General features: G+C 42.1%; 1 protein-coding gene across 10 annotated transcripts in view; it reads right to left on the bottom strand.

Annotated features, from left to right (window-relative positions):
• ADAMTSL1 (ADAMTS like 1) overlaps positions 1–19086 on the bottom strand; it is an 884660-nt gene that overhangs the window by 157449 nt on the left and 708125 nt on the right. For all 10 annotated transcript variants that reach the window (XM_045467757.1, XM_045467758.1, XM_045467756.1 and 7 more), the window contains one exon: positions 18755–18884. In XM_045467757.1, coding sequence (XP_045323713.1) covers positions 18755–18884 — 130 coding nt within the window. The remainder of the gene's footprint in view (positions 1–18754; positions 18885–19086) is intronic.

Genomic DNA, 19086 nt, shown 5'->3' with positions numbered 1-19086 from the left:
CTGATCACAGAGACAGACAGGGGAAATGACCATGTGAAGACAGGGAATACATCTACCACCCAATGAACACCAAAGGCTGCTGATTAAGTGCTTCAAAGTTATAAAGAGGCAAGGAAGGATCCTTCCCCTGCAGGATTCAGAGAGAGGGAGAGAGACAGAGAGAATGGCCCTGCCAACACCTTGATTTTAGACTTCTAGCCTCTAGAACTGTGAGAGAATACATTTCTGTTCTTCCAAGATACCCAGATTGTGGTACTTTGTTACAGTAGTCCAGGAAACTAATGGGTCAGTTCTCTTGAGTAGTTTTAATGTATTTATTTATATTGTAAACAGAAACCTTTGTGGATGTTTATATTCATGGGGTTTCTCTGCAAGTGAAATGCCTGGGAAGGTTAGTCCTTTATGTCAGGATCCACAGACCCGATTCTGTTATCTCCAGTGAGATCCTGTCTCCTCCTCTTTCCTTTCATCATACTTGTTTTGTCAGTTTTGTAGACTTGATTTTTTCTTCCACCCACATATTTGGCCATTCATATATGTATGTGTGCCCACAGTCACGTATTCATTTGTTGACAATGTAATGTGTACTAAATATTATGCCAGATGATGGGGACACAGACCTAAAAAAAGTTCTTGATCTTAAGGGCTTTGTGAGACAACTACAAGACATTGTAATACGTGCTATTCATTTATTTATTTATTCAACTAGTGCTTGTTAAGCACTTTTTGTGCTCAGGTTCTATGTGAAGGAACAGAGCAGTAAATGAGACAGACACATGAATTTCAGTGGGGCTCACGGGAATGAGACAGACAAACATGAGGTGTTAGGGAAGTACAAAAATATAGACTGAGAGTCAAGAGGGAAGACATAGAGTCATGGAAGGCTTCCTGGAGGTGGTAATATCTGTGCTGAGGCTTGAAGAGTAAGAGGTGGTCAGGCAAAGGCACAAGTAAAGAGAAGGTATTCTATGCAGAACGAGGTGTGGGAAAGCACAATGCATTTTGGGAACTCATATTTATTGACCTCCATGCTGGGGGTTGGAAAGAAGGAGTAGAAAGCCTAGGAAGTCCTTGGAAAACTCTGGTTCTCACTCCTGTTTTCCTTGATATAATTACAGGGGTGGGTAATGGAGCCTGGGAAACAGAGGCACTGTGGCCAGCCAAAGCCCCAGTGACAAAGGTGACTTAAGTTCACTACAGTCCAAACTTACAGCTCTTAGGTTACTGCTGAATGGCATGTGCTTCACTGTGATGACCGGATGCCCAGCCTGCTCCCTTCCCATTCATCTTAAGGAGTGCCAGGCTTTGGGGGGGCTTCCAACAGGCCCATGGCACAGGGTGACACAGACAGTGCTTTAAGCAGGCCCTCCATTGTGCTTAACCAAACCATAAATGCAATTCAAACCTGGCTTGGCAGAGAAAAACAAAAGATAGAGCCATTTTCCCCATCTCCAGAGTTTGATGTATGGGGAATCAGGAGACGAAGCACCTAGCTATGGATGCAGGATGTGATGAATTCTGTCAGTGCAGGGACACACACACACACACACACACACACACACACACACACACACGGGTTCCATCCATAGGACATGGAGAACAGCAGCCCATGCAGTCTCTAGCCCTGAAGGCTGTTTATTTGAGGAGTAAAAGTGAGGTCTTTCACAAATGTTTTCATATGAGACCACACAAAAATGACCTAAAATTATTTTTCAAGTTAGGTTCAAAGATCTCTTCAAATAGAATGTATGTTTCACTCTTTGATGTTTTGTTATCTCAGGGTGAGTTAAGGGATTATTATCAGGCTAAAGTCTGAATAAATTTAAATCCTCACTTTAGGATTTATATTGGCTTATTAAACCCCTCATTTGTTTTTGATTATCCATGATGCTCATTTATTGCTAGCACTTTCATCCCTGGAACACTATTTTTAAACACACTTGGATCTGAATAGCACTGATGAATTGTCCTAAATCCCTGAGTTATATTTAACAAGGAGAAGGCACATGAGCATAATGCCAAACAACCAGACTGATCCTGACCTTGGATTCCAGCTCGGGTTGGAATGTATTTCCACCTGTGTTTTATAACCTTTTGCAAGTTACCAATTTTGAATGTCAACTTCTTTCTCTGTAAAATGGGGAAAAAATGACAAAAATAGTTCCCAATAGTTATGGGATTCTTGTTATGTACTGGGTACTGTTGTACGAACTTCACATGCTCTAACTCATTTAATACTCATGGCCACCTAAGACATAGGTACTGTTATTATGCCTACACACACACACACACACACACACACACACACACACACACACCAGGATTCAATTCTAAGTGTTCTGCCTCTAGAATTATTAGCTGTATTCTTACCTATTAACCTGTAGCCTGCACAGGGAGTGGGAGCAAAATACCACCTAGCAGCTTCCATTACTATTATTGTTGTCATTATTGTTATAGTAGTATTTCTCATACACAAGAGAGGCCAACAGGAAGAATGGGACTTTGGGGTTCCTTTTTTGGGCCTATTTGTGGTTCCTTGGAATTATTGCTATTACCATATCCAAATTAGAGGAACTATTTTGCTCTTCAGTTTTGCTTGTTTTATCCCATGCGTGGAATAATTAATGGTTTAACTTCATGCAGCCCAGCATTTCTCAGGCCACAGAAAACTTCCTAGCTGCCCTCTGATCCTCAGAGATTTTCATCCATTTTTTTTTTCAGTTAGGAAAAGAAAAATAGTGGGGCAACCCAGAAACTAAATTCTGAATAGGAACACTGGAATCCATGACTTTCAAGAAACCACCGAGAGGGTTTTTACCCTCATGCCACATGGAAGTCAACTGAATTCCTAATTCTTGATTATTAATCATTCATACTCAATTATTAGAAAAATCCTCATGCTTTATGAATGCAACTATTTTCTTCCTTTCTCTTTCATATCTCACCTGACCCCTTGCCCTCTACTCTTCACTCTCAAAAAGTAAGCAATGCTTTTCTTACTGATATCTGTCTGTCTGCCTGCTTGCCTATCTATCTATCCATCTATCTATCTTTGGAAAGGATAAAAGATTTTTACCTGAGGTAACTAGTATCTTCTTAGCTGTACAAAAATACTCAATTCATTTCTATAGTGTTAATGAGATATAAAGAAAAAAATCCTTTCAGTTGTTTGGGGAAAAAATTCTTTCTTATTCTAGTTAAGAATATATTATGTCTACCTGGGTCCTCTATTCTGTCATCTGAATAATTTGTCCATCTCTTAGTGTATCTTTAGCACTGGTAAATTCTTATATGGAATCTATTTTTCAATAACCAGGTACTCATATAAGTTCCTTACATATATCAACTCATCAGTCTGCACAGAACCCCTGAGGAACCTATTATCTCATCATCTATTAGCACTTAAAGATAAGGGAATGAGGATAGAGAGGAGTAAGGTGACTTGCTCAAGAACACACAGTTGATAAGTAGCACAGCCAGGATTTGAACTCAGGAAGTCTGGCTCTCGATCTAAATTCTGATTTCAGTAACAATTTCTGGAGTCCACCTGTTTATGAGAAACACTGAGTTTTAAGTTGGGAAACACTATTTTTCAGCCTTTTAATTTGAGCTCTGCTAGCCATGGCTACTTAGACAAGTCACTTAATACATTTGACCTCACTTTCTTCACAGATACAATGAGGAAATTGGGCCAAGTTACATTCTGGGATTCTGTAACCCCACTTACTGAGGGAGACTCATTTGTCAGATTTTTAGATTCTAGACAAGTCTGTCAGCCAAACTCCCTGCCACTTGGTGGCTTTTTAGAGCATAAATAATAAAGCTCTATGATCTTTTGGTACTAATAGTGCTAATAGAGCAGACTGAGAAGTGATGAGAATGTCATGTCCACCAAGTTCCTCATGTGACCGTGATCCTTCAGTCACTAAAAGTAAAAGAACCCACCTTCCAATAACTGACTGGAAGAAGTGTTGGCCACAACAAACATGGATTCCCAATGCTACTTGAGGACTGTGGACTCATGGTGAAGTCTCTTGACCCATCATTATTAACTGCCATGGGCATGGGGAATTGGAGTGGAAGCCTTACCTACACTTCATGTTTTCAATTGATTTTTTCAGGTAGAGAGAGCTCTTTGTGAACAATGGATACATTTGATGCTCAGAAAACCCATCCATTTCAGACACTGGTTCGTCCATATAGGAGATTTCAAGGCTTTTAAATGTGATTAAGAGGCAAACAATTAAACAATTATGGCACTGGCCCAAATGTTGGGATGGGCTTACATTTAAAGTTTACTTATGCTCAGAGAGACAATGGAAAGGGAACTTTTCACACTTGAGTATGAAAAGATGCAGTAAGATATCATATATCATAGCCAAATATATAAGATTTCAACACACTACCTTTCTATTTGTCAAGAGAAAGGAATACAATCCATGGGCCTACTTTCTAGACCTACACAGACACACAGCTGCGGCAAGACCATGTGTGGTGAAAAGTAGTCTACCTCTTGCCAACCCCTTGTTCTGCAGAACTACCCTCCTGGAGGAGTTAAGTATGCAAGGGTGAGCTGGAAAACAACACTTTGCTTTTCTAGATCAAGGGAGGGTCAATCCAGCCCACATGTGGTTTCACTTCACTCCACCATGGGTCAGTTATATTGTCAACCTCCATTAAATTAAAGATAAAGTACATGACAGTGCCCATTTTCACATAAGGGGTTTCTAGGTGTGCCTGGGATGTGCCTGCAGAAGGCCCATGGAAATGGCTTACAGGTAACCTAGAAAGAAGAGGAGAGAAATGGAAGCTCTCCTGGTCCCCCAACTGTCAGTACTATCTCCCCAGTTGCAAATAAATGGCCTACCATTAGTGCAAAAAAATGCCACAAAATCAAGCTTGACAGTGGGGTGCATCTTGTGAGGAAGATCTGGTTCCGCTATCAGCCTCTCCCCCACATTATAATTCTGGCATCATTTTCCTCCCAAAAAGAGCATTGATAAATGGTATCTGTCTAGTTGTGGTGAATTTTACATCAATAAATACCTTGCTTATAACAGTTTCCTTCTGTGATTTTCCACAGCTTAAAAAAGCCTAAAATTGTATATGCTCTGGGCATTGCAGTCTTTGATTTTGCTGGATTGCTAGTCTAAGGAAGGAATTGAGGCAGGAAAAGTATGGTGGGGTGGGCAACAGACCACCCGCAGAGATTTTTTTTTAATTCCAGGAAATTTCCCTGGTAAATGCATCAGTGATGAATAAGCTTCAGTTTCTACCATTAGGAACTATAATTCACCTTCTCAAAGGGCATCCTGCACATATTCAGCAATGATCTACACAGTCTTCCAACATACACTTTTGACTCTAATAAAGAAAAAACCCACGTTTGGCCTGTGTCGTTTAACCAAGCCCAGAGTACAAATTTCCTGTTTGTTTACTCCTGAAACTGCAAAACAATTTCAGGGTAAGTTCCCAAACTGAGCTTTCTCTGTAATGCTGCTGTTTCTGTGTGTGAAGCAAATCTTCTAATGGCACTGGTGCAATAAGCAAATATTTGGAGGACTGATTGGACAGTGGGGCCCTGAAAACCAACCCTCTGGAATATCTCACATGGCAAGAGATGAAGCACGGGCTTAAAAGAAGAAGTAACAGAGAGTAATAATTCAGTATCTTGTACTTACACAACACCAAGTTTCACAGAACTCAGAGAACTTTGCAAAACTGTCTAACCCAAGAGTTCTTAACCTTGAATTTACAGCTGAGGGAAACGGCAGGGACTATTTGAGCCAAGTGGTCCTTCCTTACACAGATACAAGGCTTTATGTTCTAGGTCTTCTTTCGAATCTCCTGAGCCATCAGAGCTCTCTGATGGCAGCATGGTACCTTGGAGAGACATGGAACTTATAGATAAATAATCAGGTTTCAAGTTCCAGTATTACCCATAGGGACAGAGATTCAATAAAGCTGATAGTACATTAATCTGGCTTATTTTAAACAGTTGGCATCATTGCTACTATATTATGTGGTTATAGGACATAAATCTATCACTTCCCTGGTAATTAATGGGGGCAACCAGAGATACTCTTATAATACAGAAGAATCAAGCATTTTTAGACTGATCTGGAAGACTAAAAGGGGACAGAAGGCAGAACACAAAACTGTCCCAAAGGCCTTTGAAATACCTGAAGTAGGACCTTAGAGGGAATATATAAGTAGTATATCAATTATATGTTAAATTTTTTAAAAAGTTTATTATGTATGTATGTATGTATGTATGTATTTAGAGAGCGTGAGCAGGTGAGGGGCAGAGAGAGAGAGAGAGAGAGAGAGAGAGAAAGAGAGAATCTCAAGCAGGTTCTTCACATGGAGCTCAAACCCATGAATGGTGAGATCATGATCTGAGCTAAAATCGAGAGTCAGATGCTTCACCAACTGAGCTACCCAGGCACCCCTCAATTGCATGTTTAAATAGAATTTCAGGAAAAAATACTTCAACATCTATAAGAACAAGAGGCTCAGCTCAGTGGCCACCTTTTCTGGGTCCCTTTCCCTGATCTGAATTATGTAACTCATATCACTGTTCCCAGAAAATAGCCATTTAATCTCTACCATGGCCATTATGACTGGACTGTAATGATCTGTTTGTGCAGCGGCCTCCAATAAATGTTAGTGCCTGGTCTCAGGGTTCACATCTTAGATGTATTTGTTTCTTCAGACCCTACAACACAGCAAAGATTTAATAAATGTTTGCTAAACTGAGTTCAATTTTTCCTTAACCAGCAGAAAGTACTCACTTCCCAGGGGTTAGAGCTCATAGAATGAGGTATAATCAGGTATTCTTGGCTTACACTAGGCAGTCACTTTCCTCTGTAACGGAGCTTGTCTCTCTTTCCTTCAGGAAAAAAAAGGGAGAGCCCCAGTTCCCTAAAGTGAGCACATATCACCCGCATCCTCCAAGCCAGGCACAACTTTTTACAGAGATATTTAAAAAAAAGAACACAAAAAACCCACAGCTAACACCTGTCACTATTCACTGAGTATACTTGATATGTGCTGATTACTATGCTAAGCACTTAATATACATATCTTCACAACAATTACCTAAGAGTTAAAGATGAAGAAACTGAAGTTCTGAAACCATCTGCCAAGGTCAGTGAGAAAGTATGTTACATGAACTGATGTTATACCAGATTTTATGATCTCAAGCCCATGTTTTTAAGGCTGGGATGAAGGACAGGGGGTCAGTCACTTACATTTCAGTAAGAATTAGCTTAGGTCATTTTGCTTTCCCAATTCTCAGTTGAGTTGAGTTGAATAAATGGTAGATGGGTGGTGGGAGAAAAAGGGCTGAAAGAATTGGGGCCCTGCACAAGTGGTAAAGAAGGGTCATCTGGGAATTTGGGTAGTCAGAGGGCAAGGTAATTAGAATTAAGTTTCTGGGGGAGAGAGAAAAGAGGTACAAGGAGAGTCAGAGAAGGCAGTGGCATAGAAGAGGAGTCAGAGAGTCAGGGACCCATGGTTGCACTGGGGAAACTGGGGAAAGAGAAGTGTGTGTGTGTGTGTGTGTGTGTGTAAGAGAGTAATGGTGTTGGTAATTTACAACATGAACAGGTCATCAACTAGGCATAAACTAAGCTAGTGGTTGTTCATAGTGGCAAAGATGCAAGGTTCCAAGATAGTTGCACCAATGGCTTCCAGATTCATAAGCCCAGGCTGCATCTCTCTGGAGAACTTAGTATTTCTTTATGAAAAAATTTTTTTTTCAAGGAACTGAGTGCTTTACCTAATGAAAGTGCTGGATTTTAAGATATTCACTTTAGGTCTATTCAGTTTCTCTTTTAGCATGGTTCATTTCCTATATGAGAAGGTTCTCTTTTAGCATGGTTCATTTCCTATATGTATTGAGAAGCGTGTGCTGTAAATGAATTTTTCACTGTCCCTTAAGCACTATATTTTACCCTTGGCAACTGAAGTATGAGATGAAGGTTATTTGCTGGAGATAAAGAAAGAAGAGACTATTAACTTGTTTGTGATCTTTGCTAGGTTATAAACTTCTATGGGACTAGAGGCCTGGTTCTTTTCACAGTGGTAATTCCCATGTCTAGAATAGGATAGGGGATAGATCAATGGATGGAGGGAGGCATGGTTAAAAGGATGCAATGGTTAAAGGGATGAACCACAAGCTCTTTAGTAATGGCTTTGGATTTAAACGTATCTTGTTCAAAATTTGCACCTGCCGCCAGCTAGTTACGTGACCCATCTAAAGACCCATTTTCCTCAGGTATAAAGTTAAGTTAGGAACAGTAAATCCTCATAAAATCATGGGGAGAATTAAACAAAATAATGTATGTAAAGTGAGGAACACAGTGCCTGGTATATTGTGAGCTCTCCTAGACGGAAGCTTTTAGGGAAACCCTACATTGCTCAAAGATGGCCTGTGAAGGCTAGCAAGGATGTGGAGACAAGATGCCCTGTACCTTATCTGTATTCTGGGTTGGATTTTACTTCTTTCCTTTACTCTATTTTTTTTAAGTTTATTTATTTTTCTTGGGAGAGAGAGAGAGAGAGCGCGCGAGCATGCACAAGAGGGGGAGGGACAGACAGAGAGGGAGAGAGAGAATTCTGAGCAGGTTCTGTCAGTGCAGAGCCCTACATGGGCTCCATCCCATGAACCATGAGATCATGACCTGAGCTGAAATCAAGAGTTGGATGCTTAACCAACCGAGCAACCCAGGCACCCTGACTTTTTTCTTTTTCTTTCCTTCCTTCTTCCCTTTCCTCCTCTCTCCCACAAATATTTGAGGAGACAACTGGCTACGAATAACATTATTTATATGTAAATAACAGTATTTACATAAATACTTATATTTCTTCCTGACTTATCACAGGCTTTTCTGACTGTTAGGACACAGCCGGTCATTTCCAGGACTCACACCTCCCTTGCCCATGAGCATTACTTTTTTCAATCACATCTCCTAGGATATTAACTTTTTAGCAACATTTGGACTCTGCTCCCACTTCATCATCTCATTATTGTTCTTACAAAAAACACACCTCATAGGATTAGGTGTTAAAGTTAAATGCAATGTCCTGACAACTGCTACTTTTGTAGGCTTGGTGGAATCCATGAGAACCAGCACCCCTGCCTCCTGTTCCAGAGACACCTAAGGAACCTGGCAAGAGCTGTACAGAAAGCTGGCTTGAAGCTAGGCTCTACCTGTGCCCGCCCCTTTGCTTTGCTCCTACATTAGCTGGTTTAGAAAATTTAAAAATAAACTGTGATGACTATAAAATAAATGGGATGGTTTTCTTATATTGTATGGTTTCCTTATATTGTATGGTTTCCTGCAGAGGGAACTAAGAGGGCTGGAAGGGCACTATTTTTTGAGCATCTATTACATGAGGTAGGAATTGTCTGAGTATTTTGCATACATGATCATCTATACAACCCCCCTCTGTGGTTTGGGCAATCATCTCCATCTTACAGTTAAGGACAAACCAGTCGTAGAGAAATAAAGTAGTTGGCCTAAGGCCACGAAGAAAATAAGGAGGCCAATATCTATCTAATCTCAAAAACCTACGATTTCTGCCTTATGGCCGGCAGTCTTCCTCTTCCTGCTGGGGAATGTTGAGCTTTGGCATCGCCAAGTTTCCTTTTGGTTCTTGTCCTGAAGCCACCCATTCCCTTGTTACTGAGATTCCTATTAGGAACAATATTTAAAAAATTATGCTCAGATGATCATGAGCTACCTCTCCCAGAGGCGCGTATACCATCAAAGCAAACCACGGCTGGAGTAAGTGTCAAGGTCTATGCAACCAGAGTAGAAAGCCCTTTTTGGCTCTTTGAATCACCTGAGGAGCTCCCTCTGGCCAGCCAGAAAGGCAGTTATATCCACTCACTTAGGACCTGGAGTCAATATCAGCGAGTCACAGAGAAGGCACCACCTTCAGCTATGCTAGCATGCAGCCTGTGTCCATGTCAGTCCAGGCCTCAAGGATAGTCACTCCACAAGTGAAATAAAAAGCTCCATGAGAAAGTATTGAGTAGTGAAACTAGTGAGTAGTGGTGGGTCTGGGAGCCGTGTTAATCCAATGACAATCACTCTAAGCTTCAGTGTGTCACTAACACAAACACAGAAATTTCCTGAAGCCCTGGTAAAGATAATTAGACAAATGATGACAAACAAACAAACAAACAAACAAAAAAACAGTAAAGACGAATTTGAAAGAAGAACACTGATTCACCACAGGAAAGAAAGTTGGCTGGGCTCTGCTCTGTGACAGACCTTTCTGTAACTGTGGCAGATAACCTGAGAAATGCCTCATTTTGGGTGGGCGCCATGACAGGAATAATATCTTCAGAAGGATGAACTGTTTTTCAACTGTATCCCTCAGGTTATTGGGCACAAATCAGGGCAATCTCTTTTTCAGTCCTTCATTTTTATGTTGCTTAAACATCTCTTTTTCTCTAAGTCTTTTTCCTATGTCTTTATTTTCCAAGCTTAAGGAACATAGTGACATAGATTTCTAACACTATGGTCACAGGAAATCTCTTCATCTCAAATTGCACATGAGGTCTTCATTCAAAATCTCCAAAGAAGTCATTGGGTACACTGAGGGAGCGACAAGTCTCCTTTCAAAGTGTTGGCCAAATTATTGCTTGCCCTTAAATGATTACTTCAGACTTTGGAAACACTGGTTTATAGGAAAAGGCAAAAAAAAAAAAAAAAGTGAAAAAGATTTATTTTGGGAGTCTCCACTCTACCCCTGTTGATGGATTTGTAAGCTGGAAGGTTTGTGAACTATAAAACTCTAATGTTTCATCACCATATCTTCAACAGGGAGCTATCAGGTGGTGATAGTTCCATCCTCATGGTCTTACATGCAACGGGATTGATGACTGGTTCAGATACATCAGCTCTTGGAGTGGTGAAGAATGCAGGAGGTTTTTTAGTTGAATAACTATCTTTAGAAGGGCGGCACTTAAAAGTAGCTGTGATAAGAAATATCCAATGGCTTCCTCACGACCATTCCCCAGACTCTGCTTCAGGGAACAAAGTGGGTTTTTCATCACTGTATTCTCAGCCCAATGCCTGGCACAAAATAGGCATTCAACAAAATTGTTCAATGGGGGTTGAGTGAAGAGAAATCCTTGTTATCTTAAAGGACACCAGAACATTCTAAGCCAGGGGATGCAGAATATTTTCTATTCTTTTACACATGGACAAACACCACTGAAATATTTTTAAAGTGTTCATCCTTACAGTGTCCCACCATCCTGAGTGCTCTTGCCTAAATTTTTCTTATGGAAATACAAATCTTGTTCCCTATAGACTTCTCAGCGCTCTTTAAGTTATAGTTAAAGCTCAGTTCCTTTTTTTGACTAACCAAAATGCTATATCTTCAGGACTTAAATTCAACTCAAGGCATATTCCTAATAGAATTCACTTTTTCGTTCTTGAAAAGCTTCAGTTCTGTGGCTAATTATCATTACCTCCGAAGGATCAAACAGTGTTAGAGCTGGAAGGGCCCAGGAATTATCGAACTGCACCTCTCATTGCTTCCTTTATGACTCTCTTGCTTTGGGCTCTATCCTCCTGGCAGGTGCACAAGCTGAGTCCACACTACCCTGGCTTGACTGTGGGAGCACAGGAAATGCTAACATACCCCAGGCAAGAGGTCATTATCACTCTCAGTGAAAACGTAATGGTGTAGATCACGCAGAGCACACTATTTTGTGACTCTACAGGAGAAAAAGTACAGATGCCTATAAGACAATACAAGCTAGCCACCGTTAACACTTCTGTTCTGTGGAGTGAACAGCTAGAGTCACTTTTCTCCAAGCACATATACCTATCCTGCTCTCCTTGTTTAAGTCGTTCAATGGCTCTCCACTGCCTCTAGGACACAAAGTTCAAACAACTTAACCTAACCCATTGAGCATTCTGAATCTGGCCCAGCTTACCCTCTAACACCAGCTTCCACTCTTGTCTTCCCTCTGTGCTCATGCCTTCCTTTTGCCTGCAACATCTCTCTGCTTTCTTCTTTGCCTTAGGCAGCTCCTGATTATGCCTTAGGACGCAGCACAGGCATCACCTCCTCCAGGAAGAATTTTCTCAGCCTCATACTGCCACAGAACCCCATGCTTATCTCGTTCACAGCAGTTTCTGTTTTGAAATCTTCCTCCTCTGCTAACTAGTCACTCCTTTAGAACAGGATTCTGTCCTCTAGTCATCTCTTAGGGCCAAATACGAGCAGACTGCTGTACCTAAAGATGCTTAGAAAACTTTTATTTTTTAATGAATTGAGAAATAAAACACTTTCTGCCATATTTTTGGTGCAGAAGTTTAACTTCAATCAATGATCTATATAAGGACTTTCTCAGAGTCCAGGCAGAGCTATGTGGTCTAAGGGGCTGTCCAATTACAGAGAGAGATGTTAAGAAACAAGGAATGCTTGTCTTCCGGGACTTAATTGAGCAGGTTTTCCTAAAGCTAATGTTTCTATGTTTTTAGAATGAGTCGTTTGTGCTTTCAGGTGCCATGATGGGAAGGTAGAATCGGTCCCTTGATTCTTACCCCAGACTCATGCAACAACTAACTCTATGCACGCAAAACAATTTCTAATACCATCAAAGCTCATTTCACAGAGGTTGGTGGTTGATATCATAGGTGATGTGTAACCATGGAAAGGGCTCTCTTTATGAGAAATGGAGATTTAAGCCCCGAGGCAAGCATATATGTGACGTTTATCCTTGTTGATGTCAAAACGCTGCTGGCAATGATTCTGATCACTGGGCCAACACATTCCTGGGGAGAGAAATAACAGAGGCTGCCATTGGGCCAATCAGGGCCAATAGTTAAGAAACAGGTCTTGGCAGGTTCCTCTGTTGTAACTTGTCCATCAGTGGAAGAAAAGAGGGAGACGGTGTAATTATGCATCTGGATTTACCAAGGAGGATGACGCTAGTAATAGCATTAACTCTCCAAAGGCGCCTGAATATGGCCTCCAAATCTGGACTCAATTTCTGTGGACGCCAGTGAGCTTTGGTGTGCTTTTGCTTTAAGTGCTTAAAAGTTAGTACGGACAGAGCCAAAAGGCAGCATATGGAAACTCTGGGAACACAGCAGAAGATAAACCAATATTTGGAGAGCATGTTGAAACAGTAACCCTTAAAACAAGTTGTCAAAGGGGAAGGTGCCTGCAAAGCTTTGAAAGCTCCATCAAATAAATTAAAACGTGGTTGTGTAAAAAGGCAACACCTTCTGCTCTAGCCATTTTCAGCCAGTATAAAAGAAAATTAGAAATTGGAAATCATTTGCTGCTAGTACGCATGGATTTTGTTAGTGAATAATAAAATAGGCATTGTGAAGTCTGCTTTTAAAGAGGAGACTCGGTGACCTTTAAGACGTTTTTCTTAACTCTCTCGTCTCAAATAGGGATTCTCAAACTTCTTTTATAGTTCTTGCTGGTTTGAGGAACCACCCTAGGTCTGAGAAAAGAGACTGGGGTTGGGGCGAGGGGCAGAAACCAAGTGCTGTTCCTGGAATTATGGGCTTTTTCCCCCCTTCACTGTTTATCTATTCTGCACCACTCAGCTGTTCTCTGTTGCACAGAAATAAAAGTTTAGTTTAAAAAGTATGTTAGAACAAAGCTGCAGAAATTGCCTGGAATTTCCTTCATTTTCAGCCATCTGGCTTTCATTGCTTACTTTTTTCCCCTCCTCCACGTACGTTTACCAAATCTTTTCAACACACGCTGGCCAAGCTATCAAATGCTTATAATTAATAACAGTCATACTCTCTCTTTCTCTCTCTCTCTCTCTTTTTTTAAGGTAGTGCTTTCTGGCTTTCCTTGGGCTGTTCATGTCACTGCTCGTATAAACCAGGGAGATGGTCAGTAAAACTTAATTATTCAGACTCAGTTGAACAAGAGAGAAAATCTCATCAAATGTGAGTCCAGAATACAAAACATTACGTTTTATTTCAAACTAAAAGTATTTCTCACCAAGAAAGGAAAGAGGAGAAGAGAATTTTTCTGAGTTCCCACTAAAATCCTATTTAGAGATGAAGAATCTGGGGAACCAAAAAGGTCATGTAGCTAAACATGACACAGCAGTCTCTGAACACAGGTCTAAAGCTATCTGCTGGTTTTTATTTTGGTGGTCTTAGGGATGGGAAAGATTTTTAGCACATATTATTAAGTGAAAAATCAAGTTGCCAAGTAATATATACAATATGATCCCATTTGCAAAGGGAGGAAAATCTTATGTATGTGTAAATGTTTATATATGTATATAAATTCATAGAAAAAGGTCTGGAAAGCTATGTCCCAAACCATTAACGGTGGCTATCTCCAGGGAGAAGGTTCTGGAGCTGTAGAGTATGGTGGTGAAAAGAGGACACATGTCTTTCTTCCTTGATTACTTCTGCTATCCTTGACTTTTAAAGAGGGAGAATATTCATATATTACTTGCATAACTATAACAGTCAGAAAACTTCTTACTTGGAAGAGGAGGCTAAGCTCTTTCCTAATGACTGATTTTAGCTCCTTTTTGAACATTTCTACTTTAAGCTGGTCTAGCCCACCATTGAAGGTGAGCAGTGGAGGGGTTTCTAGACACAAATGACAGAGACGGTGCTAAAAGTACCTCAAATAGTTTTTCTTCCTTGTAATTAAAACATCTTTGCTACCAATTTTGATGCACTATTCTCATTGTCAGCTCACAAGTAAAAACGGTCCTAATTTCTTCTGGGCAATTTTAGGCAAGGTTGTTAAGGGCTGTATTACTTTCCATCTCTCCTGACAATTAGACTCCTCCCTGGGTAGTGCTAACAAGTCACTCAACCTCCATTGGGTCCGCTCTCTCCTCTATTAAGGATTGCCCTCTATTATTTGGGGGGATACTTTGCCATACATGGCTGCTAGCTAACATAAGGGGTTACTTATCCTAAGTCTATTTATACTTTGAGTTGATATTTAAAACCTTAAAGTTATAGAAGGGACTCTAATAATGGCATTTTTAGCATCATCTGGTGGGTGGAAGAGAGGGGATAGAGGATGGAGAGCAGAGATAGCATTGGTGTCTTCCCAGCTATCATTAATACTCAGATCTAAATATTGCTCCATATAGGGGAGCCTGGCTGGCTCAGTTGGTTAAATGTCTGACTTTGGCTCAGGTCATGATCTCACAGCTAGTGGGTTCGAGCCCCATGTCGAGCTCTGTGCTGACAGCTCAGAGCCTGGAGCCTGCTTTGGATTCTGTGTCTCCCTCTCTGTGTGTCCCTTCCCCACTCACACTCTGTCTCCCTCTCTCTCTCTCTAATGTTTAAATAAACATTAAAAAATTTAAAAAATATTACTCTGTATACATCTGGTCCTGGTCCATTATGCCCATGTATTCAATAAGCACTTAACAAGCACCTGCTATGTGTCAAACAGTATGCCAGCTGCTAGTTCCAGAGAGAGGTGGGTTTGGACATAGAGCTGATAGTGTGGGCTTCTTTAAAATACAGTCCTCTTCAATAGGTACCTACTATTTTTTAAAGCGCCTTAAAAATGCAGGCAGTCCATGCTTGCGCGCGTGCTCTCTCTGTCTCTCTCTGTCTCTCTCTGTCTCTCTCTCTCTCTCTCTCTCTCTCTCTCTCACACACACACACACACACACACACACACTGGAACAATCAGACACCTCCAGCTTGAGAGTCTCCTCCTTGCTGTGGAGAGCTGGGTGTGAGAATGTAGGGAACCTGGAGAAAGTTAGACACGTGCTTCTGATACCAGCCCTGCCATCCACACAGAGTAAGTCAGGAGAAGGTATATTTAATCTCAGAAAGATGCCCAGAGGGGACACACCCTCTAGGCCTTTGGCATTTTCTGTGTGATAACTCTGACCACACATAAGAGGAAAAAGTGGCTCTCTGATCTGTGTATTAGGACTGACAGCTGCCTGGGAAAGCTACTTGTCTTAACTGGTGGCCACCTCTCAGACGTGAACCCAGTGACCAAGACTGGAAACGTCATTTCTGCATGTCCCATAGAAAATGTTATGGTGCTCTGAACACATGGACATCAGCACAGACCAAGAGCCCAAAAGACAACGCATAGGAACTTGGGGCCCATTAGAGGACACCCTAACATGTGCAGGGAACACTGATCTGTACACGAAAAGAATTGTGAATTAAAGATTTAAATTATTCGACGGAACAGGTTATTGGGAAAACAGTGTACTATTATGTCCCTACCAAATCCATTTCTCTTCTATGTACACCTTACACCTAGTTTCCGAATGAGAGATTGTTTCCCCTCTGATGTCACACTGAAATAGCTCACAGGAAATGCACCTCCATACATGACTCACTTTTAAGATGAAAATCTGCTTTGGCTCTTTAACACGAGATGAAGAATGGTATCAGGCCATAGTATGTTCTCCCTCTCTTGTTGTTTTAATTAGCATCAGTCTACAAATACTCAGCTCTGGATGGTCGGCCCAAGGAACCCCTGGCTGTGCCCTGTAAGAGAGGCTTTGCCTGTCAGTCCGATAATTGGCTGGTGGGAGGTTAAAGCACTGAGTTTATCTGGAGCAAATGCAATAAAGTTAAGCCTAACAAGGGTCCTTGTCTTGGAGTCAATATAAAGGTCGTAGATTAAATTAAGCCTATCTAATTTAACTATGTTCAGTACTTTGAGGATGGGAAGTAACACCTTGTGTCTTCTTCCTTCTGCTGCCCAGGAAGGGTCGGATTTAGTGGCTGCAAATCCCACAAGATCTTTAGCTGGTCCCGGGTGCTGACTTCTCAGCATTGCCTCAGCTCATCACAGCATTTGGATGTCATTACCATGCTGGAATGTGGTTAGACACTTAGGCTTATTTTTAAAGTGATGGTAAGTAAGCGGAACAGAAATGACATCAATTAGCAGCACACAGCGGTAGCGGTCCAGTGTGTCTGCCTATAGACTAACGAAGACTCGTGGGATATTTGAGAAGGATGTGGTCACCTCAGATCATCTCCTACCGCCTGTTCATTTTGCATATACGGAAACAGAAAGGGCAGACATCTTGCCCCACGTCACATGGCTGGTGGGTGACAAAGCTAGGGTGAGAACGTCTGGACCTCCTAGCCAAGGCCCTCACAGGCTGTCCAGGCCCAACCCACTCTGCTTGTTCTTGGGAGAATGCAGTCAGATGGAAGAGGTTTGTACCCCCTTGCCCATGCAGTTAGGTCTGCCCAACTGGAAAACTGCGAGGTTAGGTGGGAGATGAGGGACCAGGTCAAACAGGGACAGAAAAGAGGTTTCTTGGGATTCTACGCACTAGATCTAGCCTTTTCTGGGTCTGGCCCTCGATTCTATTTTTCTGGCTGCTGTTCTCCTGGGTGGAGTGCTACTCCAAGTAGTGGCTGACTGCTTTGCTGGTTGCCATGGAGATGGTGGTACCATAGGCCCTCCTTATTTCTGCATCGGAAGGGGGAAGCGAGCCCACCATCCAGATCGATATATGAAACACCTCGGGGTGCCTGGGTGGCTCAGTCAGTTAAGTGTCCGACTTCGTCTCAGGTCACGATCTTGCAGTTCATGGGTTCGAGCCCCACGTCCAGCTCTGTGCTGACAGCTCGGAGCCTGGAGCCTGCTTCGGATTCTGTGTCTCCCTCTCTCTCTGACCCTCCCCTGCTCACACTGTGTCTCTTTGTCTCTCAAGAATAAATAAACATTAACTTTTTAAAAAAAAATTAAAAAAAGGTAACCTGAAAAAAATATACATGGAACCCTTCTGGTGACCAGCAGAAGTGTCACTATCAGCTTGTGTCCTGATTTGGCCTGTAATTTGTACCCTTTAAGTTCCTAAGAGAGGCATTTTGTTGACTGAGAAATAAGACAAGCTGCCTCAGCAAATTATTGTCCATGCCTAAAGGCAACACCCTGCTTCTTCCGTGTTACTTTGCAGAAACAGAAGAGATATCGTTCAGAAACGGCATTCCCCTTCCTATGTAGGATACGACCTTATCTCATAACATTCTTCATCCCATCAGTATACATGAAAGTCTGGCTTTGGTTCTTTAACCATCTCCCTTTGAAACCAGAATCACCGATGAGATGGCTTAGCTTCTACAGAGATTTGTTCCAGAGAAGTATCTGCAGGCAAGTCTTTCAAGACACCATAAAATTGTGTGGACTGGAGCAGTGATTGGATTGATTAACTAAGGCTCAAGGTCGGGTAAAAACGAGACCCAGGCAGGACCAAAAAATGAAATGCTCTAATTGATTTTATGCATGTGGAATGACACACATACACTCCAGAGCACGCTATAATGAATCTGCATGCTGTGTGCATGCGGATTTCACAGCGGATCAATTATACCACCCAGCCACCCTGCAGTCCACAAGCCAATCTGTTACTATGCCGTGAGGGCTTGGGATACCAGCTAAAAGTGGCCGAGACCCTGAAGACTGCGGTCCTTCAAGTTCCTTTAGGAGACAGCACGACAGCACGTGCACAGCCATGCACGCCACGGGGCTCATTTCAGTGTACGGAGCTTTCTGGACCCTGAGCATGACCATTGGGCTGGAATTCCAAAGCCCTGGTTTCAATTAAACTTAAGTGGATTTGACTAAAAGTTTGAACTGATGCTAATTGGTTTTCAAAACACTGGGTTTTGAACAAGAAGCGTTCTGGTCTTGCACTGTGGACAGATGCACCCTACCCTGAACATGCTCCTGGGAAGCAAGGGCAGGCGCCGCGCCCCTCGCCCCTTACCTGGCCGGGCAGGGATCCAAACTGCAAGATTTGAGGAGCCGGGGGGGTCGGCGGCTGGTCACGCACAGGTTCTCATCAGCAGGCTCCCGCGTCTGTTTGTTCAGGCAGCTCACCACAGCCTCCTGGACACCTGCGTACAAATCACACTGTCAGGCCAGAGTGGGCGTGTGTGGGGTGATGAAGTGTAGACAAGGCAGCTGGTGGGAGGCCTCTGTGATTGGTAGGACTCTGGCTGCGTGTCGGAGAACGCAGCTTAAAGCCCAGGACTGCCCATCTTGTCAGGCATCGCTCGATCAGGGAGAAAGTACTCTTGAGTTTGAACCTCTGTAAAT

This window comes from Leopardus geoffroyi, chromosome D4 (genome assembly GCF_018350155.1).
Source record: "Leopardus geoffroyi isolate Oge1 chromosome D4, O.geoffroyi_Oge1_pat1.0, whole genome shotgun sequence".
Lineage (NCBI taxonomy): Eukaryota > Metazoa > Chordata > Mammalia > Carnivora > Felidae > Leopardus > Leopardus geoffroyi.
This window is presented reverse-complemented; position numbering and strand designations above follow the sequence as displayed.